General features: G+C 40.6%; 1 protein-coding gene across 1 annotated transcript in view; it reads right to left on the bottom strand.

Annotated features, from left to right (window-relative positions):
- The window catches only part of PIEZO2 (piezo type mechanosensitive ion channel component 2), a gene marked incomplete at its 5' end in the record, with an annotated part of 302973 nt that extends 279161 nt beyond the window's left edge, over positions 1-23812 (bottom strand). The window contains one exon of the mRNA XM_080609696.1: positions 23749-23812. Within this exon, the coding sequence (XP_080465822.1) occupies positions 23749-23812 (64 nt within the window). The remainder of the gene's footprint in view (positions 1-23748) is intronic.
- Positions 23813-24351: the final 539 nt, after the last annotated feature.

Genomic DNA, 24351 nt, shown 5'->3' with positions numbered 1-24351 from the left:
AATGTGAATTGTTGTGGAGCTCCACAACATGGATCCTCAACCATTTGTCAGAACAATGCCCCAAAATGTTACAAAATATTTCCGCATGCTTTTGTCAAAGTACATATCAAATGCATTGTACAGCACTGATTTGAGCTACTGTAGTAAACTGACCCCTTGGAGTTTAAAAATACTAGCAAACATGGTAACACTCCAAAACAAAATGATGGAAGCTGGCAATAACGTGCCTTCATGGGCAGGGTGCAGGACAGGACCCAAAGTAACAGAAATACTAGTTTAGCATTGCACTGGCTAAGAATGTCTACATTCCAAAGGTTTCAATTAAAGAAAGATTAGTTTAGGAAGCCTTACTTAATGCTAGCTCTGCTCTGTCAATATGACAGAACAGACCAGCTGTTGTTTAAGAATTTAAAGTCTTGCAAAGAACAAAATCTGTGTTTATAACATTTTCTTCCAAATGCATCTCCATCTCCTTCCCACTGCTTTCTTCTGTGAAAGAAATTATAAAAATTATATTAATGTCACAAAGATTTACCTCCTGCACAGGTACCCAGCCTCAGACTAACACATGCACTGGACAGAAATAACACCAAAAACATGGATCAAATAATAATAAACCCTAAAATCCTTTGTGTTTATTCGTTCTCCACCAAAGAAAACAAATTACAGAAAAGTATCATCAATACTGGAAATGCTCAGAAAAAAAAATATTTATATAGTTAACATGATTCACTAGCATTTCCTTCAATACTCCTCACCAAAGTACAATAGATGGAGTCTTACCACTCGTGATTTGGCTTTGCAGTATCTATATGCACACAGCAGAAATCAGAAGGGTACTTAACTTTCCAAGTCAAATTCTGTTTTCTGCTCCTGAATGATCATCAATAAACTGAAGCTAATGCCACGCAGAATCAAAGTTCGGTGGTCAGCTATTACCTCTGGCTCTTGCGGGCTGGAAATGCTATAAAAAGACACCATGCTTGCCCGAGCAGAATGAGGGGGAGAGCAAATATTTTCACTTGTTTTCTAGCAACCCTTGTGGTTGACTTTGAAGCAATCAGTCTCCAAAGAGAAATACATAAGCGTGTATAGGACTCCTCAGTCCTTCAGTGCAGAAGGGAAACTCTGCCTGCTCCACACAGAAGAGAAATAATTAGCCTGGATGATGATTTTCTCATTTGTTTCTTTAATTGTTAATGTGGCTATGCAGGTTTTCTTTTCATGTTGTTTTCTAAGGTGATTCATTCATGCCACCTGTCAGCGCTTCCTACCACTTCTAAATGGCAGGGCAAGCTGTTAGCACATCAAGGTGCGCAGATGTTGATGCCACCTTTGTTTTGGTTACCCCTGGAGGACATGGGAACATGCCAGCCACACAATGCAGCAGGTTAGCAATGACAGGGAGTAAATAGCCTGCATAATGTAAGAGGCACACATCTGACAGCTCTGCTGGTGATGTCTTGCTGTTATGCAGCCCGTCTGCACCAATATATTTTACTGGTATTTTTATTGCCAGCATGATAATTTAAGTCTGGTGAAAACCTCCTTTGACCAAAAAGGCTTAATCAGCTCAAACCATTGACTACATAAATTAAAATAAATAAATAAAATAAAATAGAAAAATTGTCTCACCAGCTGGAAAAGACTCTGGGTGGAGATCTCCAGTGAAAATCTTCATTGGGCACAAAGGACAACAATATAAAAAAGATAAATCAAATCATGTACATGGGGGCATGGGGAAAATGAAAGAAGATGTTTATCCTGTTTAAACCCAGAGGTAAACCAAGGTCTATCCTTGATACCAGAAGAATTAATGAATAAAGCTCATCTAGCAGGAAAAACTTCTAATCTGCTCATGAGTCAGGAAAGGTAGTGTAAGAAAAGAGGAGCAAATATAGAGGAAAAAGGAGAACACTGTCAGCCTCTTCTGGATTCTACACAAAATCTTACAAACAGCTCCGAAGGGAATGAAAACAGCCACAGAGAGGTGTAAAACTCGGGTTTATCAAGACCCACATAATACGGTTCTTAACCAGCCCAGACAACTGCAGTAAGTCTTTGTTTCTATTTCAGCTTCACTAAAGTGGCTGATTATATATTACATGGGAAATGAATTAAAACTAGGATTAAAAGTCTAAAATGGAAGTAGCTACAGAAGTGATCTGAGTAATGCTGGAAGTACTTTCCAACTGCAGAAAGGTCATTAGCAGAGGTCCTCAAGGACAGATCTTGGCATGGGCCTTACAATTTTTTTTAGTTGACTTGGCAATTAAAATATGAGTGATAATGAAGCTTGCTAATAACCCAGAGCTGGGAGGTACAGCGAATATGAAGAAAAAACAGTCTCCCAGAAGAACTGCATGATCCTGAAGACTGAAAAAAAAAAGCAATGGGATTACATTTAGTAACACTAAAAAAATATATACTTAATATTTTATTAATATTAATTTTTATTAACATTATTATTAATATTTTTATAATAGTGTTAATTATACTTAATACCAACAAAACAAGCTGGTGTAAGTGCTGACTGGGCGGCTATATAATGACAGTGTTTGCTCTATTAGCAGATCAAACAAAACCAGGATAACATAGTCATACTGGAAGAGAGTATGCATACAAAAAACCTGTATTTTCAGAAGCAAGAATCAAAAAAAATTGATAGAGCAGTGAAGGAGGCATGCTGACCCTACAGTCAGCTTATTATGAGCCACTCAACACACAAATCTGAAGATGTATTTCCCCATTTACATAAATCCTTCCTTTTAAAAGCTTTGTTTCTTCTTCCTGCCATATCAATAAATAGCCTCTGCCCCACTTAGTGACTCCCTCCATGCACTCACTTTCATGTTCTCCCTCTTAACTTCAGTATAAATTTACCTGTTCCTCCACATACATCTGGTCTGGTTCCTATATACTTTTCATGTCATTGCAAAAGGGCAAAATTCTTCCTTCCTTTTGCAAGCTGAAGCCATCTCCACCAGAAATACAGTAGCAGCTAGTAAATCTACTGTGAGATACTCTTGATCAAATCAGGATGTAAAAGACACATGATTTAGTGCTTTCTAAAAATTAAGGCAATTCCTTTTTCACTGCTCAGCTGTGTTTGGCTTAAATATAAATTTAGTTTGAGGTTTTGCATATATCAAATTGAAGCAACGTGTTTACAGAAAACCATTCTGTTCAGCCTATGCGAGCATCGAAAGCTCTTCTACGGAAATGGCTGCAAAAAAAGAAGGAAACAAAAACCCCAACAATTTCTAGCAAAGATCTAGCTTCGCAGTAGAGACAAGGCTAAGGAGTCCCAAGAGCATTGCAGCCATAGCTGTAACGGTTTATCTCATTTCGGTACTTCACAACTGTCCAGATAAACATGTTCTGTTTCTCAAAAACAGCAACATGCAAGACTCTCGAAATGAGGAAGTATTTAAAAGTTCTGCAGGTTTTCTCCCTCCCTGAGATCACTGAAATAATCCAAGCTCTGCCTTAAAAAAAAAAAAAAAAAAGCCAAAAAAAAAACCTCCAAAAAACCAAAAGAGTTGTTACTATTTCAAAATATTATTAAAGAATCCTTAAAATAACATAGACAATAAGTGAAACAACCCAAGAAACAAACAACTTTTCTCTTTTCAAACAAATAAAAAAGAAAATGCCCATAATTTCCAAATTTAAGAAAGATCTTTAAGAAGTGAAATTTCATTCATGTACAACATTTTATTAAACTTAAATTGATCCAGTGATATAATAGGAAACACAGACAAATGGGCTTGTATGAATCCTTTCAGTTGATGTATGGCAGCACCACTTAATTGTTTTTACATGTCCTGGAAGAAAAAACTTAAAGACTTAATTGCTGCACTAGCACAATAAGGTCATAACCCAGTGAGACACGAGATGACTAAAATAATATTCCCAAGAAAAATCTAATTTCCTGAAAAATACAAGAATGTAGTTAATTTATTAAAAGTATCTCCATGTGGTCATGACACTGGTTTTCTTTTAAAAGCTGTTACAAAGCATAAGAAAAGGTGTATTTCACTTAAAGCAAAAAATAAAATACAATTCAAAGACATAAGACAAAACTGAGCTGGTTCTTCCATGGGCAAGCAAACCACCAAACCCTATTACTGACTGACCAGGGCTGAGAACCACTGACCATGATTTTAACGAACCAGAGAGCTGCTGACTCATAAAATGAGAATGTATTTGACACTGGCTGACTGCCTAATTCAGAGCTCGCTGCACCCAGCAACCTTGGGTTCACTGTGAAATACAGTTAAGACAGAAGAACAGGACAGATCACCACTGTCTTAAGTGGCAAACTGTGACAACTCAAACAGCCGCCATACATGAATGGTGTCAGAGGAGCAGGGAGGCAGAGGAGACAGGATCTCTCTCCACAGAGGATGTGGCAGGGGTTGTCATGCCTGTGACATCCAGCACACCTGCAGGATTGGCAAGAGGGCAGCATCCATGAGCCACCCACCAGCAGTCCAATGAACCTCAGAGCTCGCACTGGAGAGCCAGAGGAGGCTGTCTGCACCAGGACAACAACCCCCTATCTCTACTGAGCTGATGGTCATGCACATCATCTCCACAACTGTTCAGCTGCAGGCATCAAGACCCTGCACTTGCTGAGGTACCACCATCCTTACTGTCCCCCAGCCCACAGCCACACACTGCGTGCAATGCTGGGATCATGTCCCAGAAACTACATCCAGTCCAACGTGAGAAACACAAGGAGGTGTGAGTCAAGCAGTTGCTCTACTTTGCTTTTTAAAGTCACCCTTCCAACAGCAACTCACACCACTATGATCAAATTTTGAGAAGCCAGTCTAGAGTGTCACAGCCTTTACTTCATTTTCTATTGTTCATCACATACCAAGTTGGGTGAGGAGGAAGGACAGCAGCAGGAATGCAGACCACTGAACATTGGAGACACCTCTGTGGACCACAAAGCCTGAAGAAGAACAAGTGATGGAGAGAAGAGCAGCAACAGGGAATGAAAACTATTTAGGAATAATTTTCAGAATGAAACAAAAAAATACACTAGCCCATGGTGGAGGTGGGTGGAACTGGATGATCTTTAAGGTCCCTTCCAACACAAACCATTCTATGATTCTATGACAGACCCCTTGTTTTGTTGTCTGGGGTTTCAGTTTGGGTTTGTGGTTGTGTTTTTCTTTTGTTGTTTTTTTTTAAATCAAGCCACAATCAGTTGATAGCAGGTGAGTCTCTACCTTGGTCTAGTTGCAACAGGCAAGAATATTTACCAAGATTCTTCCACCATTTCAGTTATGGAAAAGCACATTACTCTGGACCGCACTAGAGACTGATACAAGTCACAAAACCAGATCTCCACAGTAACACTCTTTACTCTCTTAAATCAAAAAACATGCCCAAAATACCAAATTACACCCTCAACAATTTCTGGACGCATACACTTTTCCTGCCTCTCCTTTCAGCACCACCTCACATTTGTCACTTTTGATGTCTTGGGTGCCTGGTCATCTTCTCAAGTTGAGACTCTCTGAAACACAGGAAGTCTGGATTTCCATTTCTGTTTTCACTGTCTGTTAGTTTGGATGCAATTTTTTGTCCTCTATTTCTGCAACCTTTCTGCTACATTCAGTCTTCTATGGAAGCCCTGTCACTTCCTTCCCTGTGATTTCTAGGATTCACACATTCTTGCTGGCCACTGTGACTGATACAATTTCTACTGACAGTGTTATTTGTTGCTCTTACTATCGATCTCCCAGCTGGCCTAGTTGGCTATCTTCTTCATCTTCCTCATCCGCTTCCAAACATCATTTATCTCTTCAAATCCATCTCCTCACTTTCTCATTTCTCAAAAAACAGCCAGTGATTTCTTTGCTCTTTCCTTTGAACACTTCCTTACCCCAGCTCTCACTCCACCACCATCTTCCTTATTCTCATTTTATATACTCTCACCTTTCATATTCCACTTGACTTCTTTCCCATTCTTTCCTTAACTGCCCTTATCTGCCTGCCTTCAAATCCTTTATAAAAAGGGCTTCAAATACTCTGAAACACATGATCACATTATTATATAATTATCTTCCTCATTAATGATCTTCTCCTGTGACACTCAGCAGGTCAGGAAATCACACTCCATTTGTATTTCTTCAAATGTAACTCAGTTTGCTTCCAATGAAGGTGACTGTTTTTCTGGAGCCACACCAATAAAATGCTTATAGCCCGTGGCTCACCCGTTCAGAGAAATGGCAAGCTCAGAAGCAGATCGGCTACTATATGGGAGCATGTGGCTTCTAAAGGGGAAAGGCAAAACACCAACAAAGTTACTGCTTCAGATGAATATTTATTCTTCTGAAATCTATCCAAACCAACAGTAATCCATCTTGGTTCATCTTGATCCATTTCGGTTCTTCACAAGAGTCTCATGCAGAAAAAATGTTACACATACATAAAAATTATCAACTTCTGTATATATTAATAGCAACAAAAATCATACATAATACTTATCTAAGTACTTGACACTTTACCGTTCATCAACATGTACACTAATATACACCACAGAAAATTGGCGATGTGGCAGCAGGCACTTATCCTGCTCAATCTCCTCAGGCAAAGTTGAGTAATTATGTTCCCTCATTGTTGCCAAAATGATTAAATAACTTTTGTAACATAAACAGAAGGATCAGCCAGTGCACAGTAACATTAAAAGGATAGAAAATATCTTTATCCCCATGCAACTGAACAAAACAGCCCAGTATTTTACTGTGGACTAAGGAAATCTGTTTAACTGAAAGAGTTTAATTTCCCCTACCAGGTACTTTACACATTCAAATGCCTCCTGTGTGTGTTCACACACACCCTCCAGTTGCATAGAAAAAAAATCCATTCCCATTAATAGACCTGAATATTTTATATTCTGCTCTCTCACTCCTGTTTCAGAGACAGGATTTCCACACCCCTTCTTCTCTCTAAAGCCACCTGGAAGGATAACACAGGGTAAAACTCTTCCACCTACCAATTCTGCTACTGCAGCAAACATTTATTTATACCTCTACTATGAATTTATAGCATTTATCACAAAAGGAAGTAAGATCACTTCATGCAGTTAAACTAGGTACATCTACACTCTCACATTTTTGAAAGCCAATTTACTTGACTATACGTTAATCAAATCAGTAGTGTCAGGAAAACAACATAATCCACAAGATAATCCAGTATTACTGCACAAAAGATGTAACTGGACTTCCCTCTGCAAAGTTCTGTTCTTTTTAAGAGTAACAGTGCAACCATCATCCGAGCCAATAAACTAGGCAGTTTATCTGGTGATGTTTCCACCAGCACTGGAAGGAAAACAAACAAAACCAAAAACTCTTCTGAAATATTCTAACAGACAAAATCATTCTCAAGTTGCTAGAACAGAGATCTTTGGACAGAAACACACTCTTCTCTCCACATGAATTAATGCAGAGATTGTAAATGTACATTTCCAGCAGACACTAGAAGTCCAGTCAGACACCACACCTGCCGCACTGAGCATCAGTGAAAGGCATCTGACAAAGCACATGGTTACTTCCGCATGTGCTACGCTGTTTTTGATCCTCAACCCGGTAGATGTTTTCAACAGTGCCGGTCATGTGCTGAACCATGTAAACGGCTTTCATACCTTTCCATATTTAATGATGGCAAATTTATCCGTCTCACATCATGGTGAACATGCTTAGTCTCTTTACAGCTTATATTAGCTTGTCTCATCTCACTGAAGCCAGCTACCTCTTTCTTTTGAACTTACTAACACATTGATGCACAGAGCCCCTTTCAATGTTAAATGTTCCCATTTCTACTTCCTAGGAAGCCAGCATAAAAAGTGATATCATACCACCCAGTCTTAGTTGGGTGTCTTACAGGTATCTAATGAACAGCATACCTTAATTAAATTAACTTTGTATTATGTTTCATATTCACACCTAATCCATACAGTTAAGTTTTCTCAGATGATTTTTCTTTTGTCAGAACCAAAGGGTTGTCAGGGTGCATTAAAAGTATCTATTTCCAAGTTATCAGAACTCCATCACAAGAAAACACATTGGAGGCCAAGTCTGACTTCTTCCTTTGCCTGTTAAATAATCACAGGATTCCAATTTCTCTTATAGGAGGATCATTTAAATTATTAGGATATAACTGTTTGATATTACCATTTTCAGTAATTCTACCTCAAAGAAATCAGTCCTATCACATCTTTGCTATAATTATTTTTAAATTATAAGACAGTTCAGGTATTGCTACCCATTCTATATCTGCCTAACAGTGTTTCCAAAAAAAGAAGACAGATGGCTACTGCGGGATGCTGACCACTCAAAACTCACAGGAAATCAATACAAGATACAAAGATTCAAATATTACAAGGTCAAGGCCATTTATATCAGGAATAGTGTGGCCAGCAGGACTAGGGAAGTGATCATCCCCCTGTACTTGGCACTGGCAAGGCTGCATCTCATATATTATGTTCAGTTTTGGGCCTCTCACTAGAAGACAGACACTGAGGTGCTACAGAGCATCCAAAGAAGGGCAACAAAGCTAGTGAAGGGTCAACAGCACAAGTCTTATGAGCAGTGACTGAAGGAACTGGGGATGATTAGTCTGGAGAAGGGAAGGCTCAGACTGTACTGCTGTCTACAACTAGCAGAAAGCAGGTTGTGGCAAAATGGGGGTCAGCCTCTTCTAGGTAACAAGTGACAGGACAAGAGGAAACAAGCTCAGGGGCTGTTGTGTCAGAGGAGGATTAGATTGAATATTAGGAAAAAAAACTTGACAGAAAGAGTTGTCAAGCATTGGAACAGCTGCCCAGGGAAGCGTCTGAGTCACCATCCCTGTAGGTGTTTAAAAGATGTGTAGATGTGGCACTTAGGGACATGGTTTAGTGATGGACTTGGCATTGTTAGGTCAATGGTTGGACTTGATGATCTTAAAGATCTTTCCAACCTAGATGATTCTATTACACTCTATAACAGTTTTTATTATGTTACCCCTAACTTATTAGTAATAGATCTTTTAGAAGTAATCTAAATATATAATGAGCTTAATTATAGTATAATAGAAAACTGACAGACAGGGAGCTGAGGCCAGCTGCTATGGAAGATGCCATCTTCACACAGTTACCAATGAAAACACATAAAAGAAAGTGCAAAGGAGGATATTAAATGTCAGAAGCAATTTGCTTGGAGTTTTTGTTCAGAACACTTAACATGACTGAGGGCCCCAATTCTGTTATTCTGGATGCAACCAGATAGGAACAGCTGAAACAATAAAAAATAAGGAGGAAAAAAGGCTAGTGGCAAAGGCTACTCTGCTGGCCTAAGGAATCTTTCCTCCTTGTTCCTGAGGAGAAACACTAACGTTAAAGTTGGTGGCAGTGGTCCATGAAGGGCAGTGTTTTCTACCAGGATTTTGATAAAAAACAATGTGAAACAGACAACTGCAGTCTAATGCACTAACAACAGCTCTGCAAACAACACTGATAGTAACTGCTCCAGTCACTTTGATTAACCACTTAATGAAAGGCACTCTCCTCTTGCGCTCAAAGACTCTGTTCCTAATGCCTTTCTCCTCTGTTTGTGCATACCCATGACCTCATTAATTTATTGACATCATTTGTGGTCTTACACTAACCACAGACTGCTACTGCAGACTTTGAGGCTGAATCTCAGGTATTTCTTATTTTAAGTATAAGGAATAATCTAATTAGGTACAAACATACCTTCTGGACTGGGGTGACAAGATGATGATTAGTTATCTCAAGTTACAAAACACAGCAACAACAGCAATTTCTTTCTGATTTTATTTTACATCTTCCTCTTATTTACTCAACTTTGTTAAGATAAGACGGCGTGTTATACGTTATCTAATTCACGGAATGAAGACACTGGCCTTTCTGAGTAACCTTCTGGCACTGGCAGCACTTATTCTTGGACAATTGCCTAGGGAATCATTACTTCTTTTTTAAAAAATAAAAAAAAAAAAAAAAAAAAAAAATAAAAAGCAGAGCCATTTGTATCATGCATTAAAGAATCTTCCAACCTGAAAGGTGATGTTTCAAAATCAATTAAGCACTCAATGTGCCCCAATCTGAGCTATCAACATGTCAAAGTGCAGCTGTATCAATTCTAGTAAAAAAATGTTACCAGCAGAATGAATTATCTGAGCATGTTTTAAATGCACCACCTCAAGAGAAAAAAAAAAGCTGTTCTATGTGGAAATAACATATATCTGCCTTGATTTACCTTACTAACTTCAGTAGTAATACAAGATTGTAAAATGCTATTCTGAAACATGCTCCTTCTCCCCGCCTATTCAACATTTGGCTCAGTTCTTATGCACAAAGGTGGTATGCAAACAGAAAGCTTATCAGGTCTGAACTGCAAAAATGATGGGTATCCCGAAGCAGGTATGATTCAGTAAATTTCTTGGAATCTGGTAATTCAGAGAGTCAGAGAGATCTTCTTTAGCTCATTTCTACTCCCATATGCTAGGAGAGGTACACACTACTTGCTAGAATATCAGAAATATTTGAACATTTTGGTTATATGATCTTTACGAAACACTAAAGCTAAAATTACCAACATTTCTAGACCACTTTGTAAAGTGCATGTTATCCCGCTATTTCCTTGTGCATATATATATGCTCCTAAAATACTTTACATTCAAAAAAGCTGGTCTCACAATAAAACACCAGTTTGAGGAACAGATGAAATAATTCACCAAATCAGGCAACCAAGCAGGAAGAATAACTGCTTGTGATGCTTCTGCAATGATCTGTTCAGATTACATAGTACGTATTTTATTTGTAGTGTTGCATAGGTGGGTGGTGTTAAACTTTCAAAGGGAAGAAGCAACAGATGCAGACAGTGGAAAATGCAAACGCTAAGCTACAGGAAGGTATAAGGACATTTCCCGCAATTACGACAGTTAATAGCATAAACAGCCCTCAAAAAAGTCACCTGGGTGTCTGTCTACAAGTAAACTACATCAGCTATTGTTTGCCATGTTGAAATCAAGTATTACCTAAGAGCAGATGTGTACGGAAGAAAAAACAGGAGCTGCATGTAACCTCTGATATCAATAACTTGCCTTTTATGAAATGAAGGCTAGCTACACTACACACAATGAACTGTTTAACTTTTCACATGGTTAAACTACAACGTCTTCCATGCTTCTTGTAGAATGAAAGAAGTAAGGGAAGAGAATTTCTGATATACTGCGTGTTGACCCTCTAAAGGCAGCACAGTTAACTGAATATTACATTATTACTATAAATCTTGCGGTTTTCAGGCAAAAATTTGGAAACGATTCTTTATGCTGGATCTATAAAACCCAGTACAACAGATTCTGTGAATGACTAGCACCAAGTGTTTCATATATCCAAAATGCAACCCAGCTTCTCAAATACTTGTTTCACAACTGCAACCCAACAGTAAAATAACTACTGCTAAAAGTAATTTGTCAATACTACATGAGATGGAGATCATCTAGGAGAAAAGAATTCAATACAGAAACACGCAGAACTGATTTTCTTTCTATGGTTTTGAAACAAATTAGCTGTCATTGATTTACAGAATAACAAGAAATACTGACTAGTTAAAAATATTCAAGTATGTGAGCATGACTGCTGGGAAAATAATGCAAATAATTTACTAGCTAGTCAGCTCCTTAGAGAACACCAGCATTGGACAGTTCTTGAAATTGAGAAGAAACGGTGTAGGTCTTGTATTAATTCATCATTCCGTTCACTGCAAGTCAGTGACAGATGACTGTGCCAACGTTGCAGAATAAGATTCATTAATAATCAGCACTTCCAGCTGGGAAATGCAAGTTCAACCTTTTTGAGCCTTTGGATACACATTGTATGTGTTAAGACACAGTAAACCAGAACATATCTTACAGATAATGGCTGTGGTGAATTTATTTATTTTTAAAACCAAGAAAGGAAATGCTATGAAGAGGGAAACAAAGAGTCAAACCAGAGCCCATCCTGTAATCACCAAGAAACCTTGCAGGGGAGCGACCAACCTCAACCGCTTCAAAAGAATGTATGAGAAACCCAAACTCAGTAACTATGGAATTACCTACCCCACAGGAGAACATTATTCTTTCTCCTCAAAACAGAGGCTGGTTTCAGTAACTTTACCTCACTCTTTTTGGGATTCTTGTGTCTTGGTTTTTGGTTGGGTTTTTTATGTTAATTTGTTTGCTTGTTTCTCCAACTGCTACATTCCTATTTAAGTGTATTTCAACAACTACTACCGTGCATTAATTATGCAGGCAGGATACTCTGATGATAAGACTTTCTTGTTCCTTCCAGTTTGCAATATTGTTTGCAATTTACCTGCAATCCTTCCAGCACTGGAGCAATTGTGCTACCTTCCCATTTCAAGGGCAACAGGGAAACAGCTTCCTCCATAAGGGGAAAAAACAAACGGAATTCCCCCAAATACAGTTAACAGTAAATACAGGCAAGAAAAAAACTGATATCCTCCTTCTATAATTCTACCAACTCCAACTGCTTCATTCTCCAGGGTACACTAATGACCATTTGGGACCTTCTGCCATTTCCTTACTACTGCCAGTATAGCTCATCACTGAGCTGCCAAGCTGTAGGAAACAAGATTTGTTTATTGCCTCATTTCTGCATTTTAATGTGGACTTCTCGACGGGAAGAGATCAACTTAAATTGATTAAGCCAGCCCTCATTTCTAGACCCTCAAAATGGCACAGTGGGGTTGTCTTACACCCCTCAGAATGTCTGTGTGCTGTAACAAAAATGTAGACTTGGCTTACTGAGGTTGCCAAAAGTTGACAGTGACTTATTTCACAAAAGGTTATTGTATCTTGAAGCGATCTTTTGCTTAAAACACAGTGGTACAATGAACTGCAAGGATCTTTTCAAAGCATGCATAAAACCGGTATGCTTACTTTTGCTTTCAGCAAATTAACAAGAAACATAGTTGAAGAGATCTTCACACAGCTACGATGTTATATTTGCAGACGACAATGAAAAGCTGTGAGAAACAGGTTTTGATATTTATGTACACTAATGGGCATGATGATTGAGTTTGTTGACTCAGTTCAATCAGAACAAATGGCTTACAGGTTAAACACTACAGAAGGGTATTTTAAGATACATTATATCAATAGATTTGTACATATACACAGTATTTCTTGTATTGCACTTTGCCTCAGAGTATACACATAGACATTGTGTTCCAAGGTTAAACAAACCAAAATATTAGAACTTGGGGAGGAAAGTTGTACTGCATTGAGAAAGTGTAAAACAGGGTCTGTTTTCTCAGACCTGGGATTTCTCTCATGACAACGGCATCACCTGCAGAAGAGTGATGGAAAATACATGTCACTGAATGCTAATCCTTCTAAACATTACAGGGCCCACCATTAAGAGCAACCAGCCATTAAACAAGGAGATGAAGTCAATTATTGGATTTATTTCAAAAGGAGGTGGGAGTACACTTATGCCTTGTGTGGTACAGAGTAAATATGATTTGAGCAGCTGACTAGGCTTTTCTCCCCCATCCGTTGTGTTTTGTGTTGTACCTTAGGGAATAGGAAGGTCATTTCACCTGAAAGTAAGTACAGTGAAGCTCTGAGCCAAGCTGTATGATACTAACAAGCACAAGAGTAGGGTCACATAAGAAAGATGAGGAAAGTTTTCAAACACAACTACACCCCATGGAAATGACAGTCCCCTCCCAAGAAGCAATAGTGAAAATGCATTTTTATAGTAATACAGACATGTACATTATTGCCCAACAAAGATATCAAAGGTCTTGAACAATGTACTATATGATAAGAAAAGCATGAAAGCTTAGGAAAAGAAAGATGCATCACATTAGGCAAGTAGGAGAAGCTTATTTATCATAGAAGTAAATCACAAAGAGTTCCCCTAATCAGGAAATGTATGAAAATAGTTAATAAAACATCTTTAAAACCCCAGGAGAAGCTTTTGTTCTGCTCTCTTAGAAGAAGAAACCTGATCAGACTTCAGAAGAAAACAACCAACATTGTCAGAGAAAATGTGACATCAAAGCCTATCTATAGGTTTATAAGAAAAAACTGTGAAATGCATGAACTATGGAGAATAAGGTCTTTCCAGCTGAAACATATTATCACAAGGAGACAAACAGACACATTATCACACTGTGGGGTTTTTTGCTCAATTATGTACTGAAATGATGGAAGAAAGTGCTAAGCTTTACTACGTTTACCAGAAGCTTTGTTTTTAAGAACAGAGTAATCACATTTTATTAAAAAAAAAAATAAAAATAAAAAGGCCATTGATTTCCTTTCAATTTACAGAAAATAAGCTATGGAAGTGATGTTTATTCTTTACATAGCACTACACTGCAAATAAACAGGCCTAGCATTTAGCTAACAAATAAGAGATGGGTCATACTTCATAGATTTTTTGTTCTCTAAATTAAACAGTAATTTGATATGTGATAAATGTCTAGAGATGAAAGAAGAATCAAGAAGTTCATGCAGTTTCTCTGGCTGTCAGCACATCTATCACAAGCACTACAACCTGAAGAAATCAATCTTATCATCTAGCATTTAGAAAAGCCTTAATTTTTTTCTACACAGAAATATATATATTGCCAACAAAGAAAATGCTGATGTTATCTATGACAAAATATAGAAAAATGCAAAAATGTAGAAAGCAATTATAATTCCACGCTCGTCACTGAAAGTGCACTCCTTCTAAAAGGTGCCTGCAATATACATAACCCAGAAAGTCTGATCTCTGATGAAGTTTCAAACGGTTAAAACATGTAGCTTCTTTTAGGTTGTTATCTTGTAGAAGTGGATCTACGTATGTATCTCCGTCAAAAAATGCAGTGTGTTATTAAGGAATGTAATAGGACAAGTCTTTAAAATTCTAAGCACTGAGTGAAGGACCAAGGAATCGAAACACATTTTAGCAATCACTTTACAGCTATGAATACTGTTTAACAATAATCTTATAGAAGTAGGCCAACAAAATGCCAACATGAGCTAATATTTATTTATGGCAGTAAAAGTTTTTCACATAAATCAGGATTTGTGGAGACAAATTACCCTCACTAGCCTTTGGCTTATGAATTAATCTATTCTCTGTGACCAGGAAAATGCTATTCTGAAAGATGTCATAAAAAGCCACAAATATAGCAATGGAAGAAAAACAACACAAACACGTGCAGCCACTATGCAAAAACTTTGCCTGTTTCAGACGTTTTCCAACATATGAGCATGTATAAAAAATTCAGAGTAACTGTCACTGTACTTACCTGCTAAAGGTTAGCAGATGATTTCCTAGACAAGCAAATCCACAGTATCAGTGATATGTAATGCTGTAATCAGCATCATGTTTTACAGTTGGAGATTTATCAATCTGGAGAAAGGCTTACTTTCAGATTGCAAGGTGGGTGGAACACCAAATCATTCTTTTTGGAGCCTTTGGAATTTCAATCTGCATTTAACAAAAGCTAAACTAAAGGTAAAGGCTAAACATATGCTTGCAACTTGGAATATGTGACTGCTAGCAAAAGGAGTTCAATGTCCTCTAAAATACCCAGGAGCTAATTTCTCTATTAGCATGTCTTTTACACCCTCCCCCCCCCCCCGAAAAATCAGCATACAGTTTATGAGTGGTATGAGCACGACTAGGGAAAAAACAGCACCTGTTTAGCATCTCTTTACCTACACAGGGTTTCAGTGTCCTTCAGCATAGTAAGAATCCAAAACACATCCCCTTATCTGTTAAAGAAATAATTCTCAGTCTCCCACGCGACTTCTCAACAGCGGGCAGAATTGACCCTCACCCCAATGCCCCTTAAATACTTCAGGTTTAATTTATGGTTATGTCAAGCTACATTAACAAATTAGTGCCTTGGAAACAGTAGTCAGAGTATGTAATGTCTGCAATCCCATGCTTTGTAATATTTTGCCAAAAAGGGAGTGATGAGTGTATCACTCACAAACACATAGACTCACCTCTTGAAGTTTCACTTCATTTCCAAAAGAGCTTCCAAACTGAAATATACATGAATGAGCTCAGAAGACCTACACTGCACTTTCTGACATTTCAAATTGTACAAGTATAGCATCCTAAAACTCTTCATTTATGGGGAAGGCAGATTTACATAATCATCATCCCTTTCTCCAGAACTGGACAACTGATAGGAAATTCAGAGCTGTTAATTTCCACAGTTAATCTTAACAGTTGATTTTATGCCTTGCAAATGTTATTCTAATGTATTAGAGTAAATAGAACACTAGACTGTTGTTGATTTAAGTGATTATACATACTTTTTCCCATCCAAAGGATTATTTACTAAGGCAACAAACTGAAAAGGAATTAAAGAGTACTCTTTTTTTTTATTCACAGCGGAGTTCACCCACGGAATTCATTGCTACAGGGTATCATTGAAGCTAACACTGCAGCTCAGAATTAAAGATATAAAAGAAATTAAGATACAAAATAGCAACCTTAATGTGACATTCAGGTTTTACAACTGTCTACTCCAGACGGGAAATGGACAGGTAAGACTCTCAGGAGAAGAGGAGAAGTGCATTAATTCAACCACATCCTGAATGTAATGCATCAAAGGATGCACTTCTAGCAAATGCACCAAAATAAAGATATTATATAATTCCACCTGGGGACTTTTTTTTTAATATTGAAAACCTTGAGTTGGTTTGTCTGACAAAACGACCCCAGTTTCATATATATACCAGTTACATATATCACCAATACACCAGTTTCAGTAGAATGAGAGAACTCTGTCACTCATTCCTGCCAGCAACACCTGCACTTTTCCTGAAAACTTACCTGCATGCTGCCAGATTCTGACCTGCTTAGCTTCAGAGTTCTGTCAGGATGACAGCATGAAGACCTGTGATCACCACAAAAGTAATGTTACAGAAAACTTTTACCCTAGAAAACCAATCTGGATTGATTTAGTTACAAGTATCGATCAATCTGCTGCAACACAGACAAAACTAAACCCCTAAACCCCTACTATACAGCCTTTTTACTAGCTTCGCAAGTCATACTTACAGTGGCTTTGTAACTGATAAAGATATTACAAAGGGTTGTACAATCTACTTGACTACAGACTTTTTCACCAAGTAGCACTTGGTAACATCATTCTTCAAGATAGAAGGCAAACAGCCTATTTCTCAGAGTTCTGCAGTCCAACAGGCAAAAGTAGTTACTGATACTCTTGAAGTGAAATGTTATCCTCAAAATAAGACACTTCAACTTCACAAGGGCTATCACGTCAATGTGAAAGACACAGAGAAAAGATATGAAGAGAACGAAAGCTGGAGTGCAAACACCCAGCAGCTCTAGATGCATGTGAAAAAGATTTCAGTGTTAAAGGAGTGCATCATTTGAAGTCCCTCTCAGATGCGATCCATTTAAAGATATTCCCTTCTATGAGACCTCTTAGCAGTGCCAGCCATTCTGAAGTTGGTTTGCTTTTGCCAGCATTTACAACTCTGCTGCTCCAACACACATGCTGGTAAAGCTGTACCATGAAATTATTTTGGTGCTTTAGTGGTTAAGGTGCTGCACTCCATCTCCCCAGCCTAACAATTTTTGCTTCTCACATTTCTGACTTTCAGCAAACTACCTGAAATTAAAGAGCACTGTGTCTACATATGTAACAATAACAGTACCATTCCCTTCCTTGACATCCTTCAGAAACATCCTCAAAAAAAATGAGCTATCTGTTCCCAAAAAACATAGTTCTGTCATTTCATGCCATGATTTTACTGCTCTCATTTAAAATAAATAAATAAATAAATAAGAGAATGTACCTCAGTTTTCAAGACAGAAAAGGAATTTCATGCATGACACAATCTGCAACTGACACCCATGAGCTCCAGCACTACAAATAAAGGATTCACATGCTTTCCAGTTCCTAGCCACCAGGCAAGTTGTCCCCTTTCTCCAAGTAACTCTCCAAAGAGCTGCTTCCCACTGACTTCCATTCCCAAGTTCAACACTGTCTGCGGAACAAGTTACCTACCATGCAAGCCTTGCAAACATAGATAGGTTCTGGTTTTCTCTCATTTTAAACGCTTACTGGATTCAAACTACTTAACAGAACAGTTAGAATAAGTAAGTAGAGGTGGTAAGAACTTAAGGAGAGACATTTTGCTCCCATTTCTTGAGGGAGGCATCTTTAAAGAGAGTTTCCCAGGCTGCGCTACAGGGAAGCAGAGGCAGTCAACCTGAGACGGATGTTAGAAGAAAGAGAGCACTGTATTGGTGGGTGACTGCTGCCTTCCCGCTCTCCCCAAAACACTTTTCTCTGGATCTTAATTGACCTAAGATGGAAGCCACAGAGATGGAAATGACATTCACTTTTTGCGCACAAGAAAATCTAACACTGTGCCTACAAGCCTGGAAAATGCTGCTCCTGCAAGGTCATGTATTTTTCCCCTTTGACACCTTTCACCGGCTCTGACTGAACCAGGCAAAAGTTCCTTCAATAAAAGAAGCCAGACAAATTTCTAAAACATTTGAACAGGGTACGAAAATTAACAGCCATTTTAGGATCTCTCGTGCACACTGGCATCCAAGTCAATTTTTCTCAGCATGCCACCCATTAAGGGGTTCCTAGACTTCTTGTTGCTGTGACTAACATTTTTATGAGTGCTCTGGGAAAAGAACAGTTTTAAAATGTAACGGGAAGTCTATGTGAATCTCCCCCATGCTGTTCGCTATCATTCTTCTCAGTACATCATAATAAATATTTCCCAGTGCCACCATAATGATGGAGGAGCGGGGAATTGAAAAAGAAAAATCAGTTTGATCTTTGCCTTCTTTTCAGGGGCTGACCAATTTTAGAGCATAACAATCACCGCTCTAAATAACTATGGGAAGTTTATTTCAACTTTAGAAGCATGGCAGAGTTTTTTAATGTGTATGTACACACATACGCACATGTATATACTCTCACTATGCAAACTACCCTCTAGTCCGAACAGTCCTGCATCACAACTTGCTTTGTCATCACCCTGACCTCACCTGTGCAGACTGGCACATGAAACTCATTCAGCCACCTGAAAACTGCCCCACAATGTCATATTGTACCATCATTTTTAAACAACTACCTCCAGAGAAATCCAAAATAATAATCCAAGCATGGTACGACTCACTGCCTCCACAGATTTGCCTTAATATTTCAGCCTTGTCCAAATTATTCTGTCTGTAGAAAATGTGAATAGTAATAATTCAAAGCATCAAAACATATACGGAGGAACTGAATTTTGTACTGTTTAAAACATAAAATTTAAACAGCATTTTAGTACCTGCTGATGTAGCTATGCAGACAAACCCCCTACAAAGTCTTCAGCAATACTTGTTAATTTGAGGACTAAAGTCACAGAGCACACTCAAGCATGCTGGACTCTTACCTTTTCCTTCCATGGCAGAACAAGGACCTCAGTCCCACAATGGTACTTCCAACAACTGAATATACATGGGTTTGAAAATATCGTGCATGCTTTAAAAAACATTCTCTGTAATATATCACTTATATCCCGAGAAGATGATAATTCTGACTCATTTGGTATCACTATGATGAATCACTATGACTGAAAGAAGTAAAAGCAATTCGCACTATTTAGCAGGAGTTCAAAGATTTGGTTTGAAGACATCAAGTGAAAGGTTTGAAAGGTTTCAACTAATATCTGAACTCTGTCATACAAAAACTCCAGAATATTTGCTTTTTATCTGACATCACTTACCAAACTCTAATACTTGTGCTCACCTCCTCAAAAACCAAACCAACTTTCTAGAAGCTTCTACAAGTCTTACTCCATCTTCATTCAGGAGTTCAGAAAGCAAGTGTAACTTCTCAGAAGTGCTTGGGCAAGGCAGCTAGTTCACTGAAGCCCATTTGGTGGTAATACACAATCCAACAGCATCACTCAAACACCAGAGAAAGCTGCTCTCTCTAAGCATTGCTTTTCCCAGCACGCCATTTGAAAATACCATTAATTTGCTCTAAAACAAAACTAATGAATTGTGCGTGCAGTAAAACAATTGGAAGCAGAATAACTGAAAATTGTTATCAAGTGATGTAAACTGCAACTTTGTGGTTCAAGTATTTAAAAACCAAACGAAGCAATTAGCAAAAGATTGTTTGATGCCTTACTTAAAAATCACATTTTGCATGTTTCAAGTTCATATGAGTAACAAAACAAAAGACAGGTTCATGCCAGGGCTCAAGCTTTAAAAAACAAAACAAAAAACTTCTCCCCACCAGCACCAAAAGCTCTCTGTCCTCTATTTTATTATTTGTTTTTTCAGCATTGTACTATTACAATACAGGAAAATATCACATTAATCTCAATGTCACAGTAATCTCAATTAAAAAAAAAAAAACCAAACCAAACAGATCAAACTCACTCTGTTCTACTACATAACACAGTACTTCATTTGCAAGGAAGTTTATTTACCATTACTGTGATTTGCCATTTAGGCTCCAGTTTTGCATTAGACTGAACGTAAGATTTCATCATGAAAACAACATGGTGGAGGACCAACTTTGAAGTCAGAAGCCTACAATCAGCTTTTCAATCCCAGAGGGGTTTTTTTTTTGGTACATGTTAAATTTCCTGTCTTCAGCAGACATCCAAGACGCATCATACGTGAGCTTTAAGTGGATACATCTAGGATTGCCCACAGAAGATTACACTCTTTGGTGCTCCAGATCTGATCCTAAAAAAAAAAAAATCTTACAAGGAACTGTGTTTTCCCAGTTACATGGTGCTAATCAACGCTTGGAAAGTATTTCATACTAGCAAAGATAATTAGCATTAGTATTTCATTTTGTTTAAAGTATTGATATTAGTAAGGGTTTAAAGCATTAACCAGTTCTAAAGTATTTAAAGAACCAACTTTCAGCTTAGCAGATGTGTTATTTTTAACAAGCTTGCCACAGCTGCCACTGCTTATCAGGGTCCTCCAACCCTGCTACTTTCTACCCTCAGAAACAGAAAAGCAAATCATACCATGATAAGAAATTACAGTAACATAGCATTTTAAAATCAGGTTCTGAACTGAAAGAACAACTCTGTATTACCCTCTTTTGGCACTGCCCAGAAAGGGGTGGGAGACAGAAGGCATCACTCTGAACAGCGAGTCCTCATGGCAGCTTTCCAGCTGCAGATGCAACCCCACTGTAAAAGTCATACAAAAAACCACTTCAATATATGATCTCTAAAAGGCCTTTTTCCAGAAGCCCATGAAACACTTCCTTGATGCTTTGGAAAAGAGGAGAACATTGGCTCAAAGATAACTCAGGTGCAGACACAAGGAAAGTGAAGGACACTGAACTAGGTTTCACCCTAGTAAGGACGCTGCTAACAGCTTGTAAAAGGGAAAAGAATAGCAGGCAGGGTAAATCAAGGTAAGAGAAAAGCTGTTTGTCCATTTACTGATTTCTTTCTCAAATCCAACTGAACAATATCACTAGGTCCAAAACCAAAAATCTCTGCAGTGGGATTTCTCTTGCATACTCAAGACAGGAAGCCCCTCCTTCACGTTTCATATTTCTATTAATCTTCAGATGAGTAATATTTATGACCATACGCAATTCATTACAACAGAAATTCTCATCTGTAGAAGTATTACTGCCATGAGAAAGTACCTCTGCATTACCATCAGGAATTGGGACAACAAAACAATTTTATCTTAACTTATTTTGGTACAGAAAGAGTTTGGCAAGAACCAGATTGAGCACCTGACAGAACAATACCTCCACTATTTTAATATCACAGCTAGACGCTATGTCATTAGAGTAATATAAACAAATTCCACCTGAACACAATTTATTTCCTAGAGACTTTCCTTCTCCCCGTATGTCTTTCCAGCAAATTCGTCCTCACCCATTATCCAACCGTATTTCACCGGTTTAATGAAAATACGGATGGGGTTCAACAGGTTTCGAACAGGGGGCGCCCTGCGCCCAGCCCTGGCACTGAAAGACCTGCCTAGTATCACCATCCCTTGGCTTCGAGGGCAATCTGCCGCCTTCAACACCTACCGCCCCTCAGCCCCTCTGCACACAACGTTCCCGCACACTGGCCACCAAGGCACCGACATCCAATCACACAGGGTGACAAAGCAGACGGCGGCCCCTCACCTGCCGCCGTGGACCTGGGGAACTGTGCCCGCCCCAGCCCAGCAGCAGCCACCAAGTTCAGGCCTGGGCACTTGCAGGGAGGCCACGGGCTCTGGAAAGGGCAGCAAGCGGGTGCAGGTGCTGGTGGTCGGCTGGAAAGCTGTCTCCATCTCACCCTTCATACAATCCCGCAATCACAGAGCTCACCACACTGCCTCAAGCAATACAATAAGAAAAAAAGTGCGTTTTCACTCCCAGCCCATGGAAGCAAGAGGGAAGCACCGGGTAGCGACCTGGGAGTCGGGAAGTGCCTCTGGTGGGGCTAAGGAGGGTCCGCAAGCTTCTCCCAGAGGAGAAGTCGGAGGTAATGGGGAGCACGGGGACCGTGGGGCATCTCCCGAGAAGGGTGAAGGGCACATGCTGACATCGAAACGTGCTGGCCGGGCCACCATGGGGCTTCTCAAGGACAAAGGGTGCGCGGTTGGGGGGGAGCTTATGGGCAACTCTGTCCCGGAATGTCGATGAGGCCGCTAGGAAACCTGCAACCCGAGGTGGGAGGCGGACCCCGCAACCTCTCTACGGCCGGGAAGGGGATAGAGGCGCCCGGGACCCGGGAGCCCCGCGGCAGCCGCGCAAATGAGGGACGGCCTGGCTCCGCCGCCCGCGGAGGATGCGCGGCGCTGGTCACCGAGGTATTTCCTTCCGCGCCGTGCGGGCGGGGGGCACCAGCTCCCGCCTCGCTTTACCACCTCCCTCCCGCAGCCCGGCACCAGCCCCGGCCCTGTCCTCCGCAACGGCAGCTTACACGGCGCACCAGTCAGATCCGACCGATCTAACGAGTAATCGTTGTTTATTCAGAGTTCAATTTTCAAATTGTGCGGAAGCATGGATTAATTTTAACATATTCACCCGTGGCTGGACACAGCGGTTCTCCATCCAAAAGTAATGCGTTTTTTGGAAAGCCGCCTGCTAAGTAACGCGATTTAATAAACTGCAATTTCTCTCTCTCGAAATGAGACAAATCTCCCCCCCTGAAGACCCCCAGAGAATTGCTCCTTCTGAAACAGCTCACTCCCTGCTTTTACAAAGTACCCCCAGAACCCCAACAAGGCAGATGAGCAAGGAGGGCAAACACCAGCTCCTCCTCTCGCTCTCTCACACCTTCCCCTAGGATGCGAAGCGATTCGGGGTGACACGAAGTCAGCGGCTGGGTTTCCGAGCGGGAAGCCGCGGAGAGCCACTGAGTCCCGAGGAGCTCCGCACGCCGGCACTGTAGGGCGAGCCCTGCCACGCGTGCGAGCTCCGCACCCCAGGGCGGACAGCGACAATAAAAATAACCATACCAACACCACCAAACAACTATATAAGAAATAAGGGGTGAGCAACGAAGCTGAAAGTTTTCCAGGGTAAGCGCAGACCGTGGGAGCTGCTGCGCGGAAGGAGCGGCGTGCATCCCCTTGAGCCGAGGGTTCGGCTGGCAGAGAGGACCATCCCGCAGCGCCGGGACGCGCACCCGCCCGGCGACAAGCCTACGGACGGACAAACAGACGGAAGGACATACCGGCAGTCAGACACACGGGCAGGAGCAGTCGGAAGGTGAGCCCGCACACCACCTCGGTGGCCATCGCGGCGGGGTGGGGGTCGCGGCCAGCCGGCCGGAGAGCCGTCCCTCTCTGCGCGCCACCGCCGCTCCTATGTCCGCCCGTGCGCGGAGCCACCGCGACGGCGGAGCATCGCCCGTCCCCTCTTCTCTTCGCCTCGCCTCAGCCGCGCCGCCTCACGCCTCCCGCCGCATCCCGGCGGCAGCCCATGCAACCAGCGCCGTGCCGCACCCCCGGACAGGGGCACACACACGCCCGCCCCCTCGGGGCTCCCCCCACCGCTGTTTTCCCGCCCCTCTCCGGTCCGCCGAGCAGCGCGGAGCGACCCTCCCCTCCCTCCGCACCGACGGCGCGGGACGAGCCGGCGGCACCCCACGGCGCGCCCCGTGAGGAAACTGCCCCGCGCCCCGCCCCGACAGGGCCGGGCCGCTCAGCGAAGGGGCCGGCCGTGCTCTGCCTGCCCATGCCTATGCCATGCCCTGCCCCTACCCCGCTCCCTGCCGTGCCCTATTCCAGCCCATGCCCATGTGCTTACCTTCTGCCTATGTCCCTACTGCTGATCC

This window comes from Psittacula echo, assembly GCF_963264785.1.
Source record: "Psittacula echo genome assembly, chromosome: 2".
Lineage (NCBI taxonomy): Eukaryota > Metazoa > Chordata > Aves > Psittaciformes > Psittacidae > Psittacula > Psittacula echo.
Note: the sequence above shows the minus strand (reverse complement) of the source record. Positions and strands in the feature narration are given on the sequence as shown.